At 46.7% G+C, this 18,043-nt stretch overlaps 1 protein-coding gene across 17 annotated transcripts in view; it reads right to left on the bottom strand.

The window, feature by feature from the left end:
- Positions 1–18,043, bottom strand: part of LOC110536952 (alpha-adducin) — a 54,000-nt gene that overhangs the window by 22,301 nt on the left and 13,656 nt on the right. For all 17 annotated transcript variants that reach the window (XM_036936892.1, XM_036936899.1, XM_036936893.1 and 14 more), the window contains exons 2-8: positions 11,222–11,435; positions 8,759–8,921; positions 6,097–6,248; positions 5,618–5,698; positions 1,357–1,506; positions 956–1,099; positions 310–408 (exon numbers count right to left, since the gene is read on the bottom strand). In XM_036936892.1, the coding sequence (XP_036792787.1) occupies positions 310–408; positions 956–1,099; positions 1,357–1,506; positions 5,618–5,698; positions 6,097–6,248; positions 8,759–8,921; positions 11,222–11,416 (984 nt within the window). In that variant the 5' untranslated portion in view covers positions 11,417–11,435. The remainder of the gene's footprint in view (positions 1–309; positions 409–955; positions 1,100–1,356; positions 1,507–5,617; positions 5,699–6,096; positions 6,249–8,758; positions 8,922–11,221; positions 11,436–18,043) is intronic.

The following is an 18,043-nucleotide window of genomic DNA, read 5'->3' as shown; positions in this document are numbered from 1 at the left end:
CAGCATAGGAGCAGAGCAGCATAGGAGCAGAGCAGCTGCCCTGGAGCAGAGCAGCATAGGAGCAGAGCAGCATAGGAGCAGAGCAGCATAGGAGCAGAGCAGCATAGGAGCAGAGCAGCATAGGAGCAGAGCAGCTGCCCTGGAGAAGAGCAGCATAGGAGCAGAGCAGCTGCCCTGGAGCAGAGCAGCATAGGAGCAGAGCAGCATAGGAGCAGAGCAGCATAGGAGCAGAGCAGCATAGGAGCAGAGCAGCTGCCCTGGAACAGATTCTCACAGAAATCCAAGTAGGATCTGAAAGCAGTGTCCTACCTGGATCTCACATGCAGTGACCAGGTTGTGGATATAGTAGAAGGCTTCCTCCACAGTCTCCCCAACAGACACCAGACCATGGTTTCTCAGGATCAGGACCTGGGGGACAAATACAAAACACAGGTGCTCAGTATACCTACACTCACTTGTAGCTTGTCCCAATTCACTCCCATCCCCCTCGGCATTAAACCTGAGAGGTTGCAGATCTATAAGGCAATTACACTGCTTATACCGATCCAGACATTTTAGATCTGTGAACACTATACCAGGGCCCTCCACTGTTCCTGGAGAGCTAGCGTCATGTAGGTTTTCACTCCCACCTTAATCTAGCAGAGGGTAGCTCTCCAGGAACAGTGTTGGAGGGCCCTGCACTAGAGAGAGTTCCGGCCAAGGGGAAGGATTCGAGTGTGACACTCTCTCTCACTCAATAGGGTTAGGGCCAAGGGGAAGGACTAGAGTGTGACACTCTCTCTCACTCAATAGGGTTAGGGCCAAGGGGAAGGACTAGAGTGTGACACTCTCTCTCTCTCTCACAAGAGGGTTAGGGCCAAGGGGAAGGACTAGAGTGTGACACTCTCTCTCTCTCTCACAAGAGGGTTAGGGCCAAGGGGAAGGACTAGAGTGTGACACTCTCTCCCTCCGATACCTTGCTGGTTGGGCCCAGGTTTTTCTGTATGAGGACGTTCTCCTCCTCGTCGATGAGGATGCCGTGGTAGTCATGGTAGGCCACCTCCCCCAGGGTCAGGGCCTCTGGAGAGATGGGCAGCAGGCCACACTTCATGGCCGACACCTGAAACACAGACAGACTGCAGTTATTCACCACGACAGATCGGGTAGTTGACAACTGTTACTCATTTTTCCTGCCAAATTCATGGGAAGAGACTAGTGACACATATTTCAAGACCCAAGTTTTACCCTAACTCATATCATTAAGAAGAGCATGACAATGTGAGCAGTATATACCCTTTTCACACTACTGAGCCAAACCGATGTACTGAGCTGCTCTGGTTGTTTCCACAACTGTTGCTAGAATCACTGGAAACTTACTGCAGCTCCAGCCGGTGTGTGAACGTGTACGATGCACTTGATGTCTGGCCGAGCTGCGTAGATGGCGGAGTGGAGAGTGAAGCCAGCCTGGTTGACCCCCAGGTTGGTGCTCCCTCGGTCCACTATCTCCCCTTGTGTATTAATCTTAACCTAGGATGTGACACAGAGTTTAACTGATCAGACACATTACAATGTAGCTCAATGGGATGGGACCAGACAGGCAACAGTGAGTCCATGCCTTATGAAAGCCCACAGTGATGCTATAAAATTATCAAAAAGTGAACAATTATTATAAAAAACAGGTTGTTTGGTTCCTCGATGCTGATTGGTTGATACAGTATGTGGGATTTGTGGTACAACTCCCCCCACAAAATACCACAACCTGTTAACCTTTTTGGGATAGGGGGCAGCATTTTCACTTTTGGGTGAATAGCGTGCCCAGAGTGAACTGCTTCCTACTCTGTCCCAGATGATAATTGCATACTATTAGTAGTATTAGATAGAACACACTCAGAAGTTTCTAAAACTGTTTGAATGATGTCTGTGAATATAACAGAACTCATATGGCAGGTGAAAACCTGAGAAAACTCTAACCAGGAAGTGGGAAATCTGAGGTTTGTAGTTTTTCAAAGCTTGGCCTACCGAATACACAGTGTCTATGGGGTCAAGTTGCACTTCCTACGTCTTCCACTAGATGTCAACCGTCTTTAGAAACTTGTTTCAGGCTATAAAGGAGGGGGGAATGGGAGCTGAATGAGTCATGGGTCTGGCAGAGTGTCTCAGGCAGGTGACGCACGCTCCCGACAGGGTTAGCTCTCGTTCCAGTGCTTTTCTACAGACAATGGAATTCTCCGGTTGGAACCTTATTGATGATTTATGTCAAAAATATGCTAAAGTTTGATTCCATACATCGTTTGACTTGTTTCTACAACCTGTAACGGAACTTTCCGAGTTTTTGTCTGGACGTAGTGCTCGCGCCTCATGAAGATGGATTACTGGGCTGAACACGCTAACAACAAGTGGCTATTTGGACATAAATGATGGACTTTATGGAACAAATCAGTCATTTATTGTTGAACTGGGATTCATGGGAGTACATTCTGATGAAGATCATCAAAGGTAAGTGAATATTTATAATGTCATTTCTAACTTCTGTTGACTCCAACATGGCGGCTATTTCTTTGGCTGGATTGGGCTCTGAGCGCTGTACTCAGATTATGCTTTTTCCGTAAAGTTGTTCTGAAATCTGACACAGCGGTTGCATTAAGGAGAAGTCTATATTTAATTCTGTGAATAACACTTGTATCTTTTATCAATGTTTATTATGAGTATTTCTGCAAAATCACCTGATGTTTTGGAATCTAAACATTACTGCACATAAGGAACCAATGTAAACTGAGATTTTAGGATATAAATATGCACATTATCGAACAAAACATACATGTATTGTGTAACATGATGTCCTATGAGTGTCATCTGATGAAGATCAAAGGTTATTGATTAATTTTATCTATATTTCCGCTTTTTGTGACTCCTATCTTTGGCTTTGGCTGGAAAATGGCTGTGTTTTTTTAAAATGTTTTTATTTTTTTCCCCCCTTTCTCTCCCCAATTTCGTGGTATCCAATTGTTGTAGTAGCTACTATCTTGTCTCATCGTTACAACTCCCGTACGGGCTCGGGAGAGACGAAGGTTGAAAGTCATGCGTCCTCCGATACACAACCCAACCAAGCCGCACTGCTTCTTAACACAGCACGCATCCAACCCGGAAGCCAGCCGCACCAATGCGCTGGAGGAAACACCGTGCACACGGCCAACTTGGTTAGCGCACACTGCGCCCAGCCCGCCACAGGAGTCGCTGGTGCGCAATGAGACAAGGACACCCCTACCGACCAAGCCCTCCCTAACCCGGGCGACACTAAGCCAAATATGCGTCGCCCCACGGACCTCCCGGTCGCGGCCGGTTACGACTGAGCCTGGGCGCGAACCCAGGGACTCTGATGGCACAGCTGGCGCTGCAGTACAGCGCCCTTAACCACTGCGCCACCCGGGAGGCCGGCTGTGTTTTTTTTTTACTTGGCTCTGACCTAACATAATCATATGTTGTGCTTTCGCTGTAAAGCCTTTTTGAAAATCGGACACGATGGGTAGATTAACAAGAAGTTTCTTTCACTTGCTGTATTGGACTTGTTAGTGTGTGAAAGTTACATATTTCAAAAAAATATTTATGAATTTCGCGCGCTGCCTTTTCAGCGGAATGTTGTCGAGGGGTTCCGCTAGCGGACCGCCTGCCCTAGAAAGGTTAATGTGATAATTCCACTGTCCCGCAGCCCAGGCAGGAAATTAATAAACTTAATCTCACTCAGCATCTATACATTACTTTTCCATGCTACTATTATTTTTGCAACAGTTGGGGGTTGTATAAATCTGCCCGTCTGCCACTATGACCTGTGCAACAATGTATCATTTAACACATAAGATCACTCCAGTGTCAGTAGACTAGCTAGCCCAAGAATGAACGTGAAACTAGCTAGCTCGGACGCGCCAACCAAAATACTTGTTGCCTATTGGATATTATTATTTATTGAAGTTCATGTCTTTTTCATCATTGAATCTCTGCTAGCTAGCTACAAGCCAATTATTTGTTTAGCATAGCAACGTGGAATGAATAGAATGATTCGAATGAATAACTGGGTCAAAACATGGGAGAAAAAAAAACAACCAACTCGCTTGGGTAGCAACTTCAGAATGCAAAAACAAATGTACTCATTATTAATATTTGGTCAACCGTTTTAGACAATCAATAATGCCATCGAACACAGGTAGTTGTGTGTGACAACTCCCTCAAAGGGCTGTATCCCTTGGCTTCACCTCAGGCCTCAGAACAGCCCATGTCAGGAGTTGTCACACGCAACTTCTCAGGTATTATTGCTAAAATAAACTAATCTAAAAAAATAACATATACCTTGGATAGGACCAGACAGGCAGCAGAAAGTCAATGCCTTGTGACTTATCTTACGATGCTAGCCTGAGTCCCAGATCGGTTTGTGCCGTCTTGCCAGATTTACAGTAGAAATTGGCAAGACAACACGAACTCAGCGTCAGTGAAATTAACAGTCTAAACAGATGATACAGGCAGAGGGCGAAGAGTTGACGGCAGCTTCGGCCTTGAAGGACCAGTGACTCAGCGTGTACAGTGCCTTCAGGAAGTAATCATAGCTCTCGACTTAATCCACATTTTGTTGTGTTTCAGCTTGAATTCAAAAATGTTCCAATACCCCATAAAGACAAAGAAAGTGCAAACATGTTTTTATACAGAAATATCACATTTGCACAAGTATTCACACCCCTGAGTCAATACTTTGCAGAAGCACCTTTGGCAGTGATTACAGCTGCGAGGCTTTCTCGGTAAGTCTAAAAGATTTGCACACCTAGATTAATATGTGCACATTGTTCTTAAATGCTTAAAGCTCTGTCAAGTTAGTTGTTGATTATTGTTTGACAGCCATTTTCAAATTTTGCCATAGATTTTCTCGCAGTGACTGTTGGAAAACAGACAACCAGGTTTTTCCTCTAGGATTTTGCTTAGCTTTATTCCGTTCATTTTTATGCTCCCTAGTGTTTGCCGATGACAAGCATACCCATAACATAATGCAGCCACCACCATACTTAAACTTACGGTTATGAAGAGAATAATTTTGTTCTGTACGGGCTTCCTTCTTTTCACTCTGTCACTAACACAGGTTAGTACTGTAGAGTACATGTTGCATTAATATGTTTGTTCAGTATAGTTAAAGTTTTGGTCCCATGTTTCATGAGCTGAAATAAAATATCCCAGAAATGTTCCATACACACAAAAAACATTTTTGGCATACATTTGTTTATATTCCTGTTAGTGCGCATTTCTCCTTTGCCAAGATTATCCTGACAGGTGTGGCATATCAAGAAGCTGATTAAACAGCATGGTCATTACACAGGTGCACCTTGTGCTGGGGACATCAAAAGGCCACTAAAATATGCAGTTTAGTCACAAAACACAAATGTCACAGATGTCAAAAAAAAAACTGGCATTTTAACAATTGATTTGCAGGTAAAATTACATGTAGGACAACCTCTGTGTTTGGATGATGGAGGCTGAACGACAATCACTTATTTAATCACTACTTGAAACGCATAACATAAAATTAACATATTCTATTAGCAGCGTTGTCACACATTATGCAGGCAGCTGTTAAGAGTGAGACACTGGGGGAGATTCTTACCAGACTGGAGGCAGAGACTTCACTGTACAGAAGCCCAAAAGGGACAATCAGGAACCTCTCCTGATCTGAATTCACCCGTACCTGGAAGACATGAGTGCAGATGGTGGTCTTAACAAGTAACAAACAAACAAACAAACAAACAAACAAACAAACAAACCTGGGGAATTACACCAAATGGCTCACATACACTAGAATGCAGTTGTTCATATTTTTCACATTCTTTTGCTGTTTCATCAACAATATAATGCTTACTCAACTAATTTTACCAACCAAGACAACTCTACATTTTCCTGCTGAGCTTTCTGAAAAGATATTCTGCAGGTTAAATGTGCAAAAGCACTACACTATACTGCAGTAAAATAAACAAGATCCTGTCCTATATATATTTCTTCTGGTGTTTCATACTGGCTAGGAGTCTGTTTTAATAACATTGCAGTGGATAAAGCCACCTAGAGAAGAACATTAGAAGGCTGTCTTACGGTTAAGTGGTTGTAGATGAGCTGGGACCAGCCGAAGAGGTCTGTCAGGCGGTAGAAAGCGGCTAGCTTACAGCGGAGCAGCTTCTCTCCCTTCTCATAGGAGATCGAGTCAGATCCACGCAGGTCATTCACTGGGGTTACCATGCCCAGACCTGTAAAGGGAGAGAGAGAGAGAGAGAGAAACAGAGAAATATTTGCACATCGTTATAAAACACTTTATTTAGACAATGTGAAATTTGAAACATCTCTATTCCTTTTGAACTTTTGTAAGTGAAATATTTACTGTTCATTTTTCACTTTTGGTTTATTATCAATTTAATTTGCTTTGACAATGTAAACATATATGTTTCCCATGCCAATAAAGCCCTTTGAATTTCATTCACTCACCTCAGTCAACAAAGAATAATGTCCATTTAAACAGAGTCTATCCGTCTAGAATTACAAAGCGTCTATGGTTAATGTAGTTGCATTCTACAACACTACTACCGACCTCTGAACTCAGCGGAGACCATCTTGGCCTGAGGGGACCTAAGTGCTTGACGTATACTGTACGTAAACACACAAAGCAGCATGAATGTGTAAAAGCTAGGTACACTAGGTGCTGGGGTACTGTGTACTAGCTAGGTACACTAGGTGCTGGGGTACAGTGTACTGCACTACAGAATTTACTCTTGGTAGATGAATTCACATCACAGTAGCCAAATGCCTCATATATACCTCCATAACATATGCATTAAAATGCATTATTGTCAGGGGCTGACAACACTGGAAAGGGTCATATATACACACAAGTATGTGGACACCTGCTCGTCGAACATCTCATTCCAAAATCATGGGCATTAATATGGAGTTGGTCCCCCCTTTGCAGCTATAAACAGCCTCCAGTCTTCTGGGAAGCCTTTCCACTAGATGTTGGAACATTGCTGCAGAAACTTACTTCCATTCAGCCACAAGAGCATTAGTGAGGTCGGGCACTGATGTTGGGTCAATTAGGCCTGGCTCACAGTGAGCATTCTAAATCATCCCAAAGATGTTCGATGGGGTTGAGTTCAGGGTCTGTGCAGGCCAGTCAAGTTCTTCCACACCGATCTCGAAAAACAATTTCTGTATTGACCTTGCTCTGTGCACGAGGGCATTGTCATGCTGAAACAAGAAAGGGCCTTCCCCTAAACTGTTGCCAAAGTTGGAAGCACAGAATCGTCTAGAATGTCATTGTATGCTGTAGCATTAAGATTACCCTTCACTGGAACTACGAAAAAACATGAAAAACAGCACCAGACCATTATTCCTCCTCCACGAAACTGTACAGTTGCCACTACGCATTGGGGCAGGTTGTGTCCACCAAACCCAGATTCGTCCATCGGACTGACAGATGGTGAAGCGCGAGTCATCACTCCAGAGAACGCTTTTCCAATGGCTGCAAGCTTTACATCACTGCAGCCAACACTTGGCATTGCACATGGTGATCTTAGGCTTGTGTGCGGCTGCCTTGCCATGGAAACCCATTATATGAAGCTTCTGACAAACAGTTATTGTGCTGACGCTGCTTCCAGAGGCAGTTTGGAACTCGGTAGTGAGTGTTGAAACTGAGGACAGACAATTTTTACGCGCTTCAGCACTCTGCGTTCCCGTTCTGGGAGCTTGTGTGGCCTACCACTTCGTGGCTGAGCCGTTGTTGGTCCCAGACGATTCCAATTCACAAAAAAAGCACTTCCAGTTGACCGGGGCATCTCTAGCAGGGCAGAAATTTGTCAAACTGACTTGTTGGAAAGGTGGCATCCTATGACGGCGCCATGTTGAAAGTCACAGAGCTCTACAGTAAGGCCATTCTACTGCCAATGTTTGTCTAGGGAGATTGCATGGCTGTGTGCTCGATTTTATACACCCATCGGCAAAGGGTGTGACCGAAATAGCCAAACCCACTTCTTTGAATGGGATGTCCACATACTTTTGTTCAGTGTATATGTAACAAACTAGTGCTCCGCTAACTAGCTAGTGATTCTACATCATGTACATATAATACTCACTCATGTTGAAGGCAGTCATGCCTCCTTGGGGTGCTGCAGGGTACATGCATCACATATAGCTCATACTGTGTATTTATCTCTGTATACATTACATTAGATCAGTGTTTCTCAAACCTCTCCTCCAGTAGCCCCAGGCAGTCTACTGACTTGATGTTGTTCCAGAAAGAACACAGCTGATTCAAAATGGTCACCTAATCATCTATCCCCTCATTAGTTAAATCAGCTGTGATACTTTCGTAATACATTAAATACATGGACTGGCTGGGGGTTCTGGAGGACCGGTTTGGACTGTCTGGGGGTACTGGAGGACCGATTTGGACTGTCTGGGGGTACTGGAGGACCGGTTTGGACTGTCTGGGGGTACTGGAGGACCGGTTTGGACTGTCTGGGGGTACTGGAGGACCGGTTTGGACTGTCTGGGGGTACTGGAGGACCGGTTTGGACTGTCTGGGGGTACTAGAGGACCGGTTTGGACTGTCTGGGGGTACTGGAGGACCGGTTTGGACTGTCTGGGGGTACTGGAGGACCGGTTTGGACTGGCTAGGGGTACTGGAGGACCGGTTTAGGAAACACTGAATTAGATTACGATGTTATTTAAGGACTGAAGAGAAAGGTTTCAACCGTATTCTACTCACTCATGTTGAGTGCAGCCATGCCTCCCTGGGGTGCTGCAGGGTACATGGTGGGGATACTGGTGGTCATGAAGTCCGCTATCTGCTGCAGAGCCAACAGGCTGGTGGGGGTCTTTCCCCTCTTCAGCTGGTCCTGAATCATCGTATCCAGCTCATCACAAAACGCCTGGGGAGTAGACGGGGACACAGTCAGACGGGGACACAGTCAGACAGCGAAGGCGCAGGACAGGTCAATACACCATTGTTGTCGTTGATGCATTGTAACACAGTCACTAGTTGGCTATTCTTAGTTCCCCTACTACAGAATCCATGGTTACTGTTCCCCTACTACAGAATCCATGGTTACAGTTCCCCTACTACAGAATCCATGGTTACTGTTCCCCTACTACAGAATCCATGGTTACTGTTCCCCTACTACAGAATCCATGGTTACTGTTCCCCTACTACAGAATCCATGGTTACTGTTCCCCTACTACAGAATCCATGGTTACTGTTCCCCTACTACAGAATCCATGGTTACTGTTCCCCTACTACAGAATCCATGGTTACTGTTCCCCTACTACAGAATCCATGGTTACTGTTCCCCTACTACAGAATCCATGGTTACTGGTCCCCTACTACAGAATCCATGGTTACTGTTCCCCTACTACAGAATCCATGGTTACTGTTCCCCTACTACAGAATCCATGGTTACTGTTCCCCTACTACAGAATCCATGGTTACTGTTCCCCTACTACAGAATCCATGGTTACAGTTCCCCTACTACAGAATCCATGGTTACAGTTCCCCTACTACAGAATCCATGGTTACTGTTCCCCTACTACAGAATCCATGGTTACTGTTCCCCTACTACAGAATCCATGGTTACTGTTCCCCTACTACAGAATCCATGGTTACTGTTCCCCTACTACAGAATCCATGGTTACTGTTCCCCTACTACAGAATCCATGGTTACTGTTCCCCTACTACAGAATCCATGGTTACTGTTCCCCTACTACAGAATCCATGGTTACTATTAAATCAACACAGGAGTGATTTGAAGTAAAAGAGCCTCTATGTTCTGTCGGGCAGTCTTGTCGGGCAGTCTTGTCGGGCAGTCTTGTCGGGCAGTCTTGTCGGGCAGTCTGTCGGTGTTCTCTTGCTATCGCTTCTTGACGATGTCACAAGTGCCTGTTGACTGCCGCATTGCTGAGATGAAACTAGAATAGAAAGGCTTCAACCTGATAAACATTGCTGAGAGGAAACTAGAATAGAAAGGCTTCAATCTAATAAACATTGCTGAGAGGAAACTAGAATAGAAAGGCTTCAACCTGATAAACATTGCTGAGAGGAAACTAGAATAGAAAGGCTTCAACCTGATAAACATTGCTGAGAGGAAACTAGAATAGAAAGGCTTCAACCTGATAAACATTGCTGAGAGGAAACTAGAATAGAAAGGCTTCAATCTAATAAACATTGCTGAGAGGAAACTAGAATAGAAAGGCTTCAACCTGATAAACATAGTTAGCAGGAACAGGCAAAGAAAATCAGTCACATATTACATAATCACTGCCAAGAAGAACTAAGGAGTTACATACTTCCTTTGTTGGCAACTGTTTTCCATGTGTGTCAAACCTAGCTACATGTCCTGCTGGTAATAACTCATCTGCAGGGTGAAACAACAGATCTCTCAACAACATGCTCCTCCCACTGTCCCTCTTCTTATCTCCTGCTGCACTGTCTCAGTGTGTGTGTGTGTAACTGTGTGTGTGTGTGAGAGAGACTGTGTGAGAGAGAGACTGTGTGTGTGTGTGTGAGAGAGAGACTGTGTGTGTGTGTGTGTGAGAGAGAGGGTGTGTGTGTGTGTGTGTGTGTGTGTGTGTGTGTGTGTGTGTGTGTGTGTGTGAGACTGAGTATGTGTGTGTGAGACTGTGTGTGTGAGACGGAGTGTGTGTATGTGAGACTGAGTATGTGTGTGTGTGTGTGTGTGTGTGTGTGTGTCATGGCATCACAAATAATGTATTTTCTTCCATCACTAAAAGGCTGGAAACACTGTGTTTGATACACTGGGCTTAAACTGAGTGCTGCTGAGAGAACAGCACTGTGTTTGAGAGAGACCGTGTTAAGTGGCCGTACCGTGATACAGGCCTATGTAGAGGCTATTCAGAATTGGAAGTAAATAAAACAGGAAGAGTATTGGGACAAAATGTGTTCTTATAGTAATATGTTGGAGACATTTTAACTGGTTGATCAGTTAAGAACAAATTCTTATTTACAATGACAGCCTAGTGGGTTAACTGTCTTGTTCAGGGGCAGAACGACAGATTTTTACCTTGTCAGCTCGGGGATTCGATCCAGCAACCTTTCGGTTACTGGCTCGACGCTCTAACCACTAGGCTACCTGGAGCCCCATTAGGACATAGGTTAGAAGAGGAGTAGTATGTGTTCACGCATTAATGTGTGTGTGTGTGTGTGTGTGTGTTCTACCGGGCTCTGCAGGATCATGGAGACCCTCTTCCTCTGCTCCATCATGTTGAAGTCCTGTCTGAGGTCTGGCGCCATGTTCCTCTCCCTCTGATACTCCGGGCTGCTCTCGTCCACTCGGTCAAAGTAGCGCTCCTTGTGGGGGGCAGTGGTGGGAGGGGGCGCAGTCACCACCCCGGAACCTGAGTCACCGTTCATCACCGGGTCCTGTTGGCTCCTGGAGATCAGATTCAGGTCAGAAGTGAAAACATGGGTTGTGTTCATTAGGGTAAGTGTTTCCAAACCTTTTGGGGACAGGAACCGCTTTTGTGATAACAAATGTATACAAAAATAAATAAATAAATAATAAAAATAATGACTTCAGGGACCCCATCAAAAATAGCATACAAAGGGTTTTACTATGACTACTGCAGTGCATGGTCGGACCAACCAAGTCTCAGGCCCTGGGAAACAACAAGCCCCACCTTCTTCACATCGGAAAGAACATTTAGCAGTTTTAAAGCTAATTGGGGCAGAGAGACAAGTTTGCAGTTTTAAAGCTTTCACTGTTTACTGTTTTAAAGCTTAAATGACAGAGCACATATGTTCAAAACAACTTTAGGGAATTCAAGAAGTATTTAATTGAAAACTGGACCATCGATGGAGTACTGTGGATCCCCGTGAGCATCCCAGGCCCTGTTGTGCATCTAAGGGTATATTGTAGATATGACATTGTATTGTATTGCACTAGGATTGGGCGGTTTTAGATGGTAGAAACAACGGAGAGCACCAAAGCAGCGCAAAATGTCAGATAGGGCCTTTCCCACCCCCCACATCTCCTGTACAATGTCGGATGATCATGGGCCTTTTACAGCAGAAACTTCATTTCCGTATTTCTCCCTAATCCTGATTCGATTTGAATGGGGATTGGGGAGTACCTCCGCGGACCACCAGTTTGGGAAACACTGCACTTCATACCAAAATGTTTTAAAACAGAAAACGAACATGTGCATGTATTATTAGATAATCCCAGGTAGTATCTCCAATGTTTCAGTCCCTTACATGTGTTGCCTAATGAACACAAACATGTTTTAATCAAGATTACATTTCATATCCAAGGCAGGCAGCCAGATGGAAAAATGTCACGTCACGCTTGGTGCACTAAACATTCAGTCACATTACATGCCATCACCTCTGCTGCTTCCTGTTTTGATAGTGTGACCACACCCCCCAGGGCTTATTGATTTCCTGTCCATTTCCTCAGGCTCAGTCAGTCTAGATACAAAACAAGACACTCAACCGTCATCATTACAGGGGATAGAATGAAAATGTGGCACGGCGAGCAGCGCATCGGTCTAAGACACTGCATCGCAGTGCTTGAGGCACCACTACAGACATCCTGGTTCGAATCCAGGCTGTATCCCAACAGGCTGTGATTGGGAGTCCCATAGGGCGGCGCACAATTGGCCCAGCGTTGTCCGGGTTGATCAGGTGTAGGCCGTCATTGTAAATAAGAATTTGTTCTTAACTGACTTGCCTAGTTAAATAAAAGGTTATATTAAAAATTAAAAAATGAGCCAGCAAGCCAACCAAACATTGACATTGCTAGCACAGAGAGTAAGGAAGAGAGGGAGTTACCATGAAATGCCCTTCTCAGTCCAGAGAGTGGATGGCAGTGATTCTGTTGCATAGCAGAGCTATGAGAGCTGGTTGCTGCGAACCATGAACCAGTTGCACCACTATCTCCCATAGAACAGCATTGATGTCAGAGAGAAATGGAGAGGAGACAGAGGACAGTAGTCTCACACTGCCAGACATCACACTGACATTTTCATATGAGAATCAACGTACAGCGTCTGGAGTCGAGCTAGAGGTAAATACGCCACTTCCAATTGATCCAGGCTCATTTTTGTCAAGGCTGTCTGATGGGAAAATGTTCCCTCAGACAGAGTACATTACCAGCCTGTAGCCAGAGAGTTGACCTCCCCCCAGAGGACAAAGACAGCCAGCATAGAGCATTAGAGCTAGGCGGGGCCCTGTTCCAATACTCAAAATGCCTCCTTCCTTCCTCCCTTCCATGAAGTAATCAATCCCTGATCTGACATGATTGCTGAAATCAATGCAGTGAATTCCTCTTTAAATCTAACCTAGCCAATCATGTTACCACAGTGACTACTACCACAGGAAAGGGATGAGGCTCAGGATGTATTTTTACAGTACTTGAAAAGGGCCCAAGTAGGCCTCTATGGGCTGCCTGGCAGACACCACCGTCTCTGGGCTGCCTGGCAGACACCACCGTCTCTGGGCTGCCTGGCAGACACCACCGTCTCTGGGCTGCCTGGCAGACACCACCGTCTCTGGGCTGCCTGGCAGACACCACCGTCTCTGGGCTGCCTGGCAGACACCACCGTCTCTGGGCTGCCTGGCAGACACCACCGTCTCTGGGCTGCCTGGCAGACACCACCGTCTCTGGGCTGCCTGACAGACGCCACCGTCTCTGGGCTTCCTGACAGACACCATTAGTCCTTCTCAGTCCTCAGCAGTTTGTATGGCTGAAGTAATAAAATATATAACTATATATATTTTTAAAATATTTATTTATTTGCAACCACTGACACTAAAACAGTGTAGAAATTATATATATATATATATATATATATATATATATATATATATATATATATATATATATATATATATAGCAGTATTGAAGCTATGGTTCTCTTTTCTGACCTGAGGGATTCTTGAGATTTTTACACTCACGAAATACATAGTCCAGAGGAACTAGTCTGGAATCCCAATTGATATAGTTTCACAGTTTGCATTGTATTTCAGGCTGCCAAATACCAACATGAAAAAGTAGAAAAATAGCAATTAGGGATAGGTCTTCCTGTGCCAATCTCATTAGGGACCAAAAATACCCAGAACCTCTGGTCTGTTACTAATCCGATTGTATCACGAATTGCCTATTTATTGTCCAACAGAACAGAGGATAATGCTGCACTGGTTGGTAGAGAATGGATTCTTGCCAGAGACCCAAATGGGATGCTATTCCCTATAGAGTGCACTACTTTTTAACCAGGGCCTATCACAGCCTGCTCAAAAGTAGTGCACTCTAGGGAATAGGGTGCCATGTGGGATGCAACCATGGGGTTCTGTGTCCAGGAATGGAATGGTCCCTGAATGGTCCCAGTCTCTTAGCTCCGCGAGTCTTCCTCTCTATGTCTGACTCAGCACTCTCGACTGTTGAGGATCTGTTGTGATTGTTGTGCTGCCAGTACTGTTGGAAGGGAACGTCGCAGACATGTTGTGGTGCCAGTACTGTGGGAAGGGAACGTCGCAGGCATGTTGTGGTGCCAGTACTGTGGGAAGGGAACGTCGCAGACATGTTGTGGTGGCAGTACTGTGGGAAGGGAACGTCGCAGGCATGTGGTGGTGCCAGTACTGTGGGAAGGGAACGTCGCAGGCATGTGGTGGTGGCAGTACTGTGGGAAGGGAACGTCGCAGGCATGTTGTGGTGCCAGTACTGTGGGAAGGGAACGTCGCAGGCATGTTGTGGTGGCAGTACTGTTGGAAGGGAACGTCGCAGGCATGTGGTGGTGCCAGTACTGTTGGAAGGGAACGTCGCAGGCATGTTGTGGTGCCAGTACTGTGGGAAGGGAACGTCGCAGACATGTTGTGGTGCCAGTACTGTTGGAAGGGAACGTCGCAGGCATGTTGTGGTGCCAGTACTGTGGGAAGGGAACGTCGCAGGCATGTGGTGGTGCCAGTACTGTGGGAAGGGAACGTCGCAGGCATGTTGTGGTGCCAGTACTGTGGGAAGGGAACGTCGCAGGCATGTTGTGGTGCCAGTACTGTGGGAAGGGAACGCCGCAGGCATGTTGTGGTGCCAGTACTGTGGGAAGGGAACGTCGCAGGCATGTTGTGGTGGCAGTACTGTTGGAAGGGAACGTCGCAGGCATGTGGTGGTGCCAGTACTGTTGGAAGGGAACGTCGCAGGCATGTTGTGGTGCCAGTACTGTGGGAAGGGAACGTCGCAGACATGTTGTGGTGCCAGTACTGTTGGAAGGGAACGTCGCAGGCATGTTGTGGTGCCAGTACTGTGGGAAGGGAACGTCGCAGGCATGTGGTGGTGCCAGTACTGTGGGAAGGGAACGTCGCAGGCATGTTGTGGTGCCAGTACTGTGGGAAGGGAACGTCGCAGGCATGTTGTGGTGCCAGTACTGTGGGAAGGGAACGCCGCAGGCATGTTGTGGTGCCAGTACTGTGGGAAGGGAACGTCGCAGGCATGTTGTGGTGCCAGTACTGTGGGAAGGGAACGTCGCAGGCATGTTGTGGTGCCAGTACTGTGGGAAGGGAACGTCGCAGACATGTTGTGGTGCCATTACTGTTGGAAGGGAACGTCGCAGGCATGTGGTGGTGCCAGTACTGTGGGAAGGGAACGTCGCAGACATGTTGTGGTGCCAGTACTGTTGGAAGGGAACGTCGCAGGCATGTTGTGGTGCCAGTACTGTGGGAAGGGAACGTCGCAGGCATGTTGTGGTGCCAGTACTGTGGGAAGGGAACGTCGCAGACATGTTGTGGTGCCAGTACTGTGGGAAGGGAACGTCGCAGGCATGTGGTGGTGGCAGTACTGTGGGAAGGGAACGTCGCAGGCATGTGGTGGTGGCAGTACTGTGGGAAGGGAACGTCGCAGACATGTTGTGGTGCCAGTACTGTTGGAAGGGAACGTCGCAGGCATGTGGTGGTGCCAGTACTGTGGGAAGGGAACGTCGCAGACATGTTGTGGTGGCAGTACTGTGGGAAGGGAACGTCGCAGGCATGTTGTGGTGGCAGTACTGTGGGAAGGGAACGTCGCAGACATGTTGTGGTGCCAGTACTGTGGGAAGGGAACGTCGCAGGCATGTGGTGGTGCCAGTACTGTGGGAAGGGAACGTCGCAGGCATGTTGTGGTGGCAGTACTGTGGGAAGGGAACGTCGCAGGCATGTGGTGGTGCCAGTACTGTGGGAAGGGAACGTCGCAGACATGTTGTGGTGGCAGTACTGTGGGAAGGGAACGTCGCAGACATGTTGGTGGTGCCAGTACTGTGGGAAGGGAACGTCGCAGACATGTTGGTGGCAGTACTGTGGGAAGGGAACGTCGCAGGCATGTGGTGGTGCCAGTACTGTGGGACGGGAACGTCGCAGGCATGTTGTGGTGCCAGTACTGTGGGAAGGGAACGTCGCAGGCATGTTGTGGTGCCAGTACTGTGGGAAGGGAACGTCGCAGGCATGTTGTGGTGCCAGTACTGTGGGAAGGGAACGTCGCAGGCATGTGGTGCCAGTACTGTTGGAAGGGAACGTCGCAGACATGTTGTGGTGCCAGTACTGTGGGAAGGGAACGTCGCAGGCATGTTGTGGTGCCAGTACTGTGGGAAGGGAACGTCGCAGGCATGTGGTGGTGCCAGTACTGTGGGAAGGGAACGTCGCAGGCATGTGGTGGTGCCAGTACTGTGGGAAGGGAACGTTGCAGGCATGTTGTGGTGCCAGTACTGTGGGAAGGGAACGTCGCAGGCATGTGGTGGTGCCAGTACTGTGGGAAGGGAACGTCGCAGACATGTTGTGGTGCCAGTACTGTGGGAAGGGAACGTCGCAGGCATGTTGTGGTGCCAGTACTGTGGGAAGGGAACGTCGCAGACATGTTGTGGTGGCAGTACTGTGGGAAGGGAACGTCGGAGACATGTTGTGGTGGCAGTACTGTGGGAAGGGAACGTCGCAGGCATGTGGTGGTGCCAGTACTGTGGGAAGGGAACGTCGGAGACATGTTGTGGTGGCAGTACTGTGGGAAGGGAACGTCGCAGGCATGTGGTGGTGCCAGTACTGTGGGAAGGGAACGTTGCAGGCATGTGGTGGTGCCAGTACTGTGGGAAGGGAACGTCGCAGACATGTTGTGGTGGCAGTACTGTGGGAAGGGAACGTCGCAGGCATGTTGTGGTGGCAGTACTGTGGGAAGGGAACGTCGCAGGCATGTGGTGGTGGCAGTACTGTGGGAAGGGAACGTCGCAGGCATGTGGTGGTGGCAGTACTGTGGGAAGGGAACGTCGGAGACAAAATCTGAATCCTCATCCAAGAGAAAACGACCCAGAACAAGAAGGCTCTAAAAGCAACTGTGGTTGAGTAAAGTGTCTGCTTACATGCACAGCTTCAACAAACTAAGGACAAAAACACACTAAATTGTAATTATACACTGTCCCTGGCATCTGATATAGACAACAAGCAAGTCGACTCCATTATAACCTCAAACTGTGGTCGTGAGTCTTTCAGATGACGTACTTCTTCAAACTAAGGACAAAAACATATAAAATGGGGGTAAACTAGCTTTAAAAAAAACACACAGCTGAAACAACATGAACTAAGTGCTTTCAGTGCTAACAGAGTGACCACTATCCTTATTCCTGCTGCAGCAACCAAGCTCAGGAAATAACCGAGGCTTTGTGTAATAGGATCTCCCACCGCCTCCAGGCAGTAACAGATACACTGCTGCTGATCCCGGTCCTCTAGACTGGACATCCATGGGGAACACAGAGAGCAAAATGGCTTCTTCAACTGTTATTCATTTTGTCCAAATCTTACTGTATAATCAAATCTGAATACAATACCTACATCAATTCTTAAAACATTTTTTTTTTTTTTTTTAAGTCAACCACTTCCTAAATTTCAAAATCTATGGAGTTTCTTTTTTCAATTCCAGTTTAGATTAGCTTGGATAAATCTCAGGTATATAGCCTCGACCTCGCTTACAGAACACAAGGAAGCCCACCCATAGAAATATAATTACTATTCTATTAAATGTATTCTATTAAAGTC

This window comes from Oncorhynchus mykiss, chromosome 12, assembly GCF_013265735.2.
Source record: "Oncorhynchus mykiss isolate Arlee chromosome 12, USDA_OmykA_1.1, whole genome shotgun sequence".
Classification (NCBI taxonomy): domain Eukaryota; kingdom Metazoa; phylum Chordata; class Actinopteri; order Salmoniformes; family Salmonidae; genus Oncorhynchus; species Oncorhynchus mykiss.
This window is presented reverse-complemented; position numbering and strand designations above follow the sequence as displayed.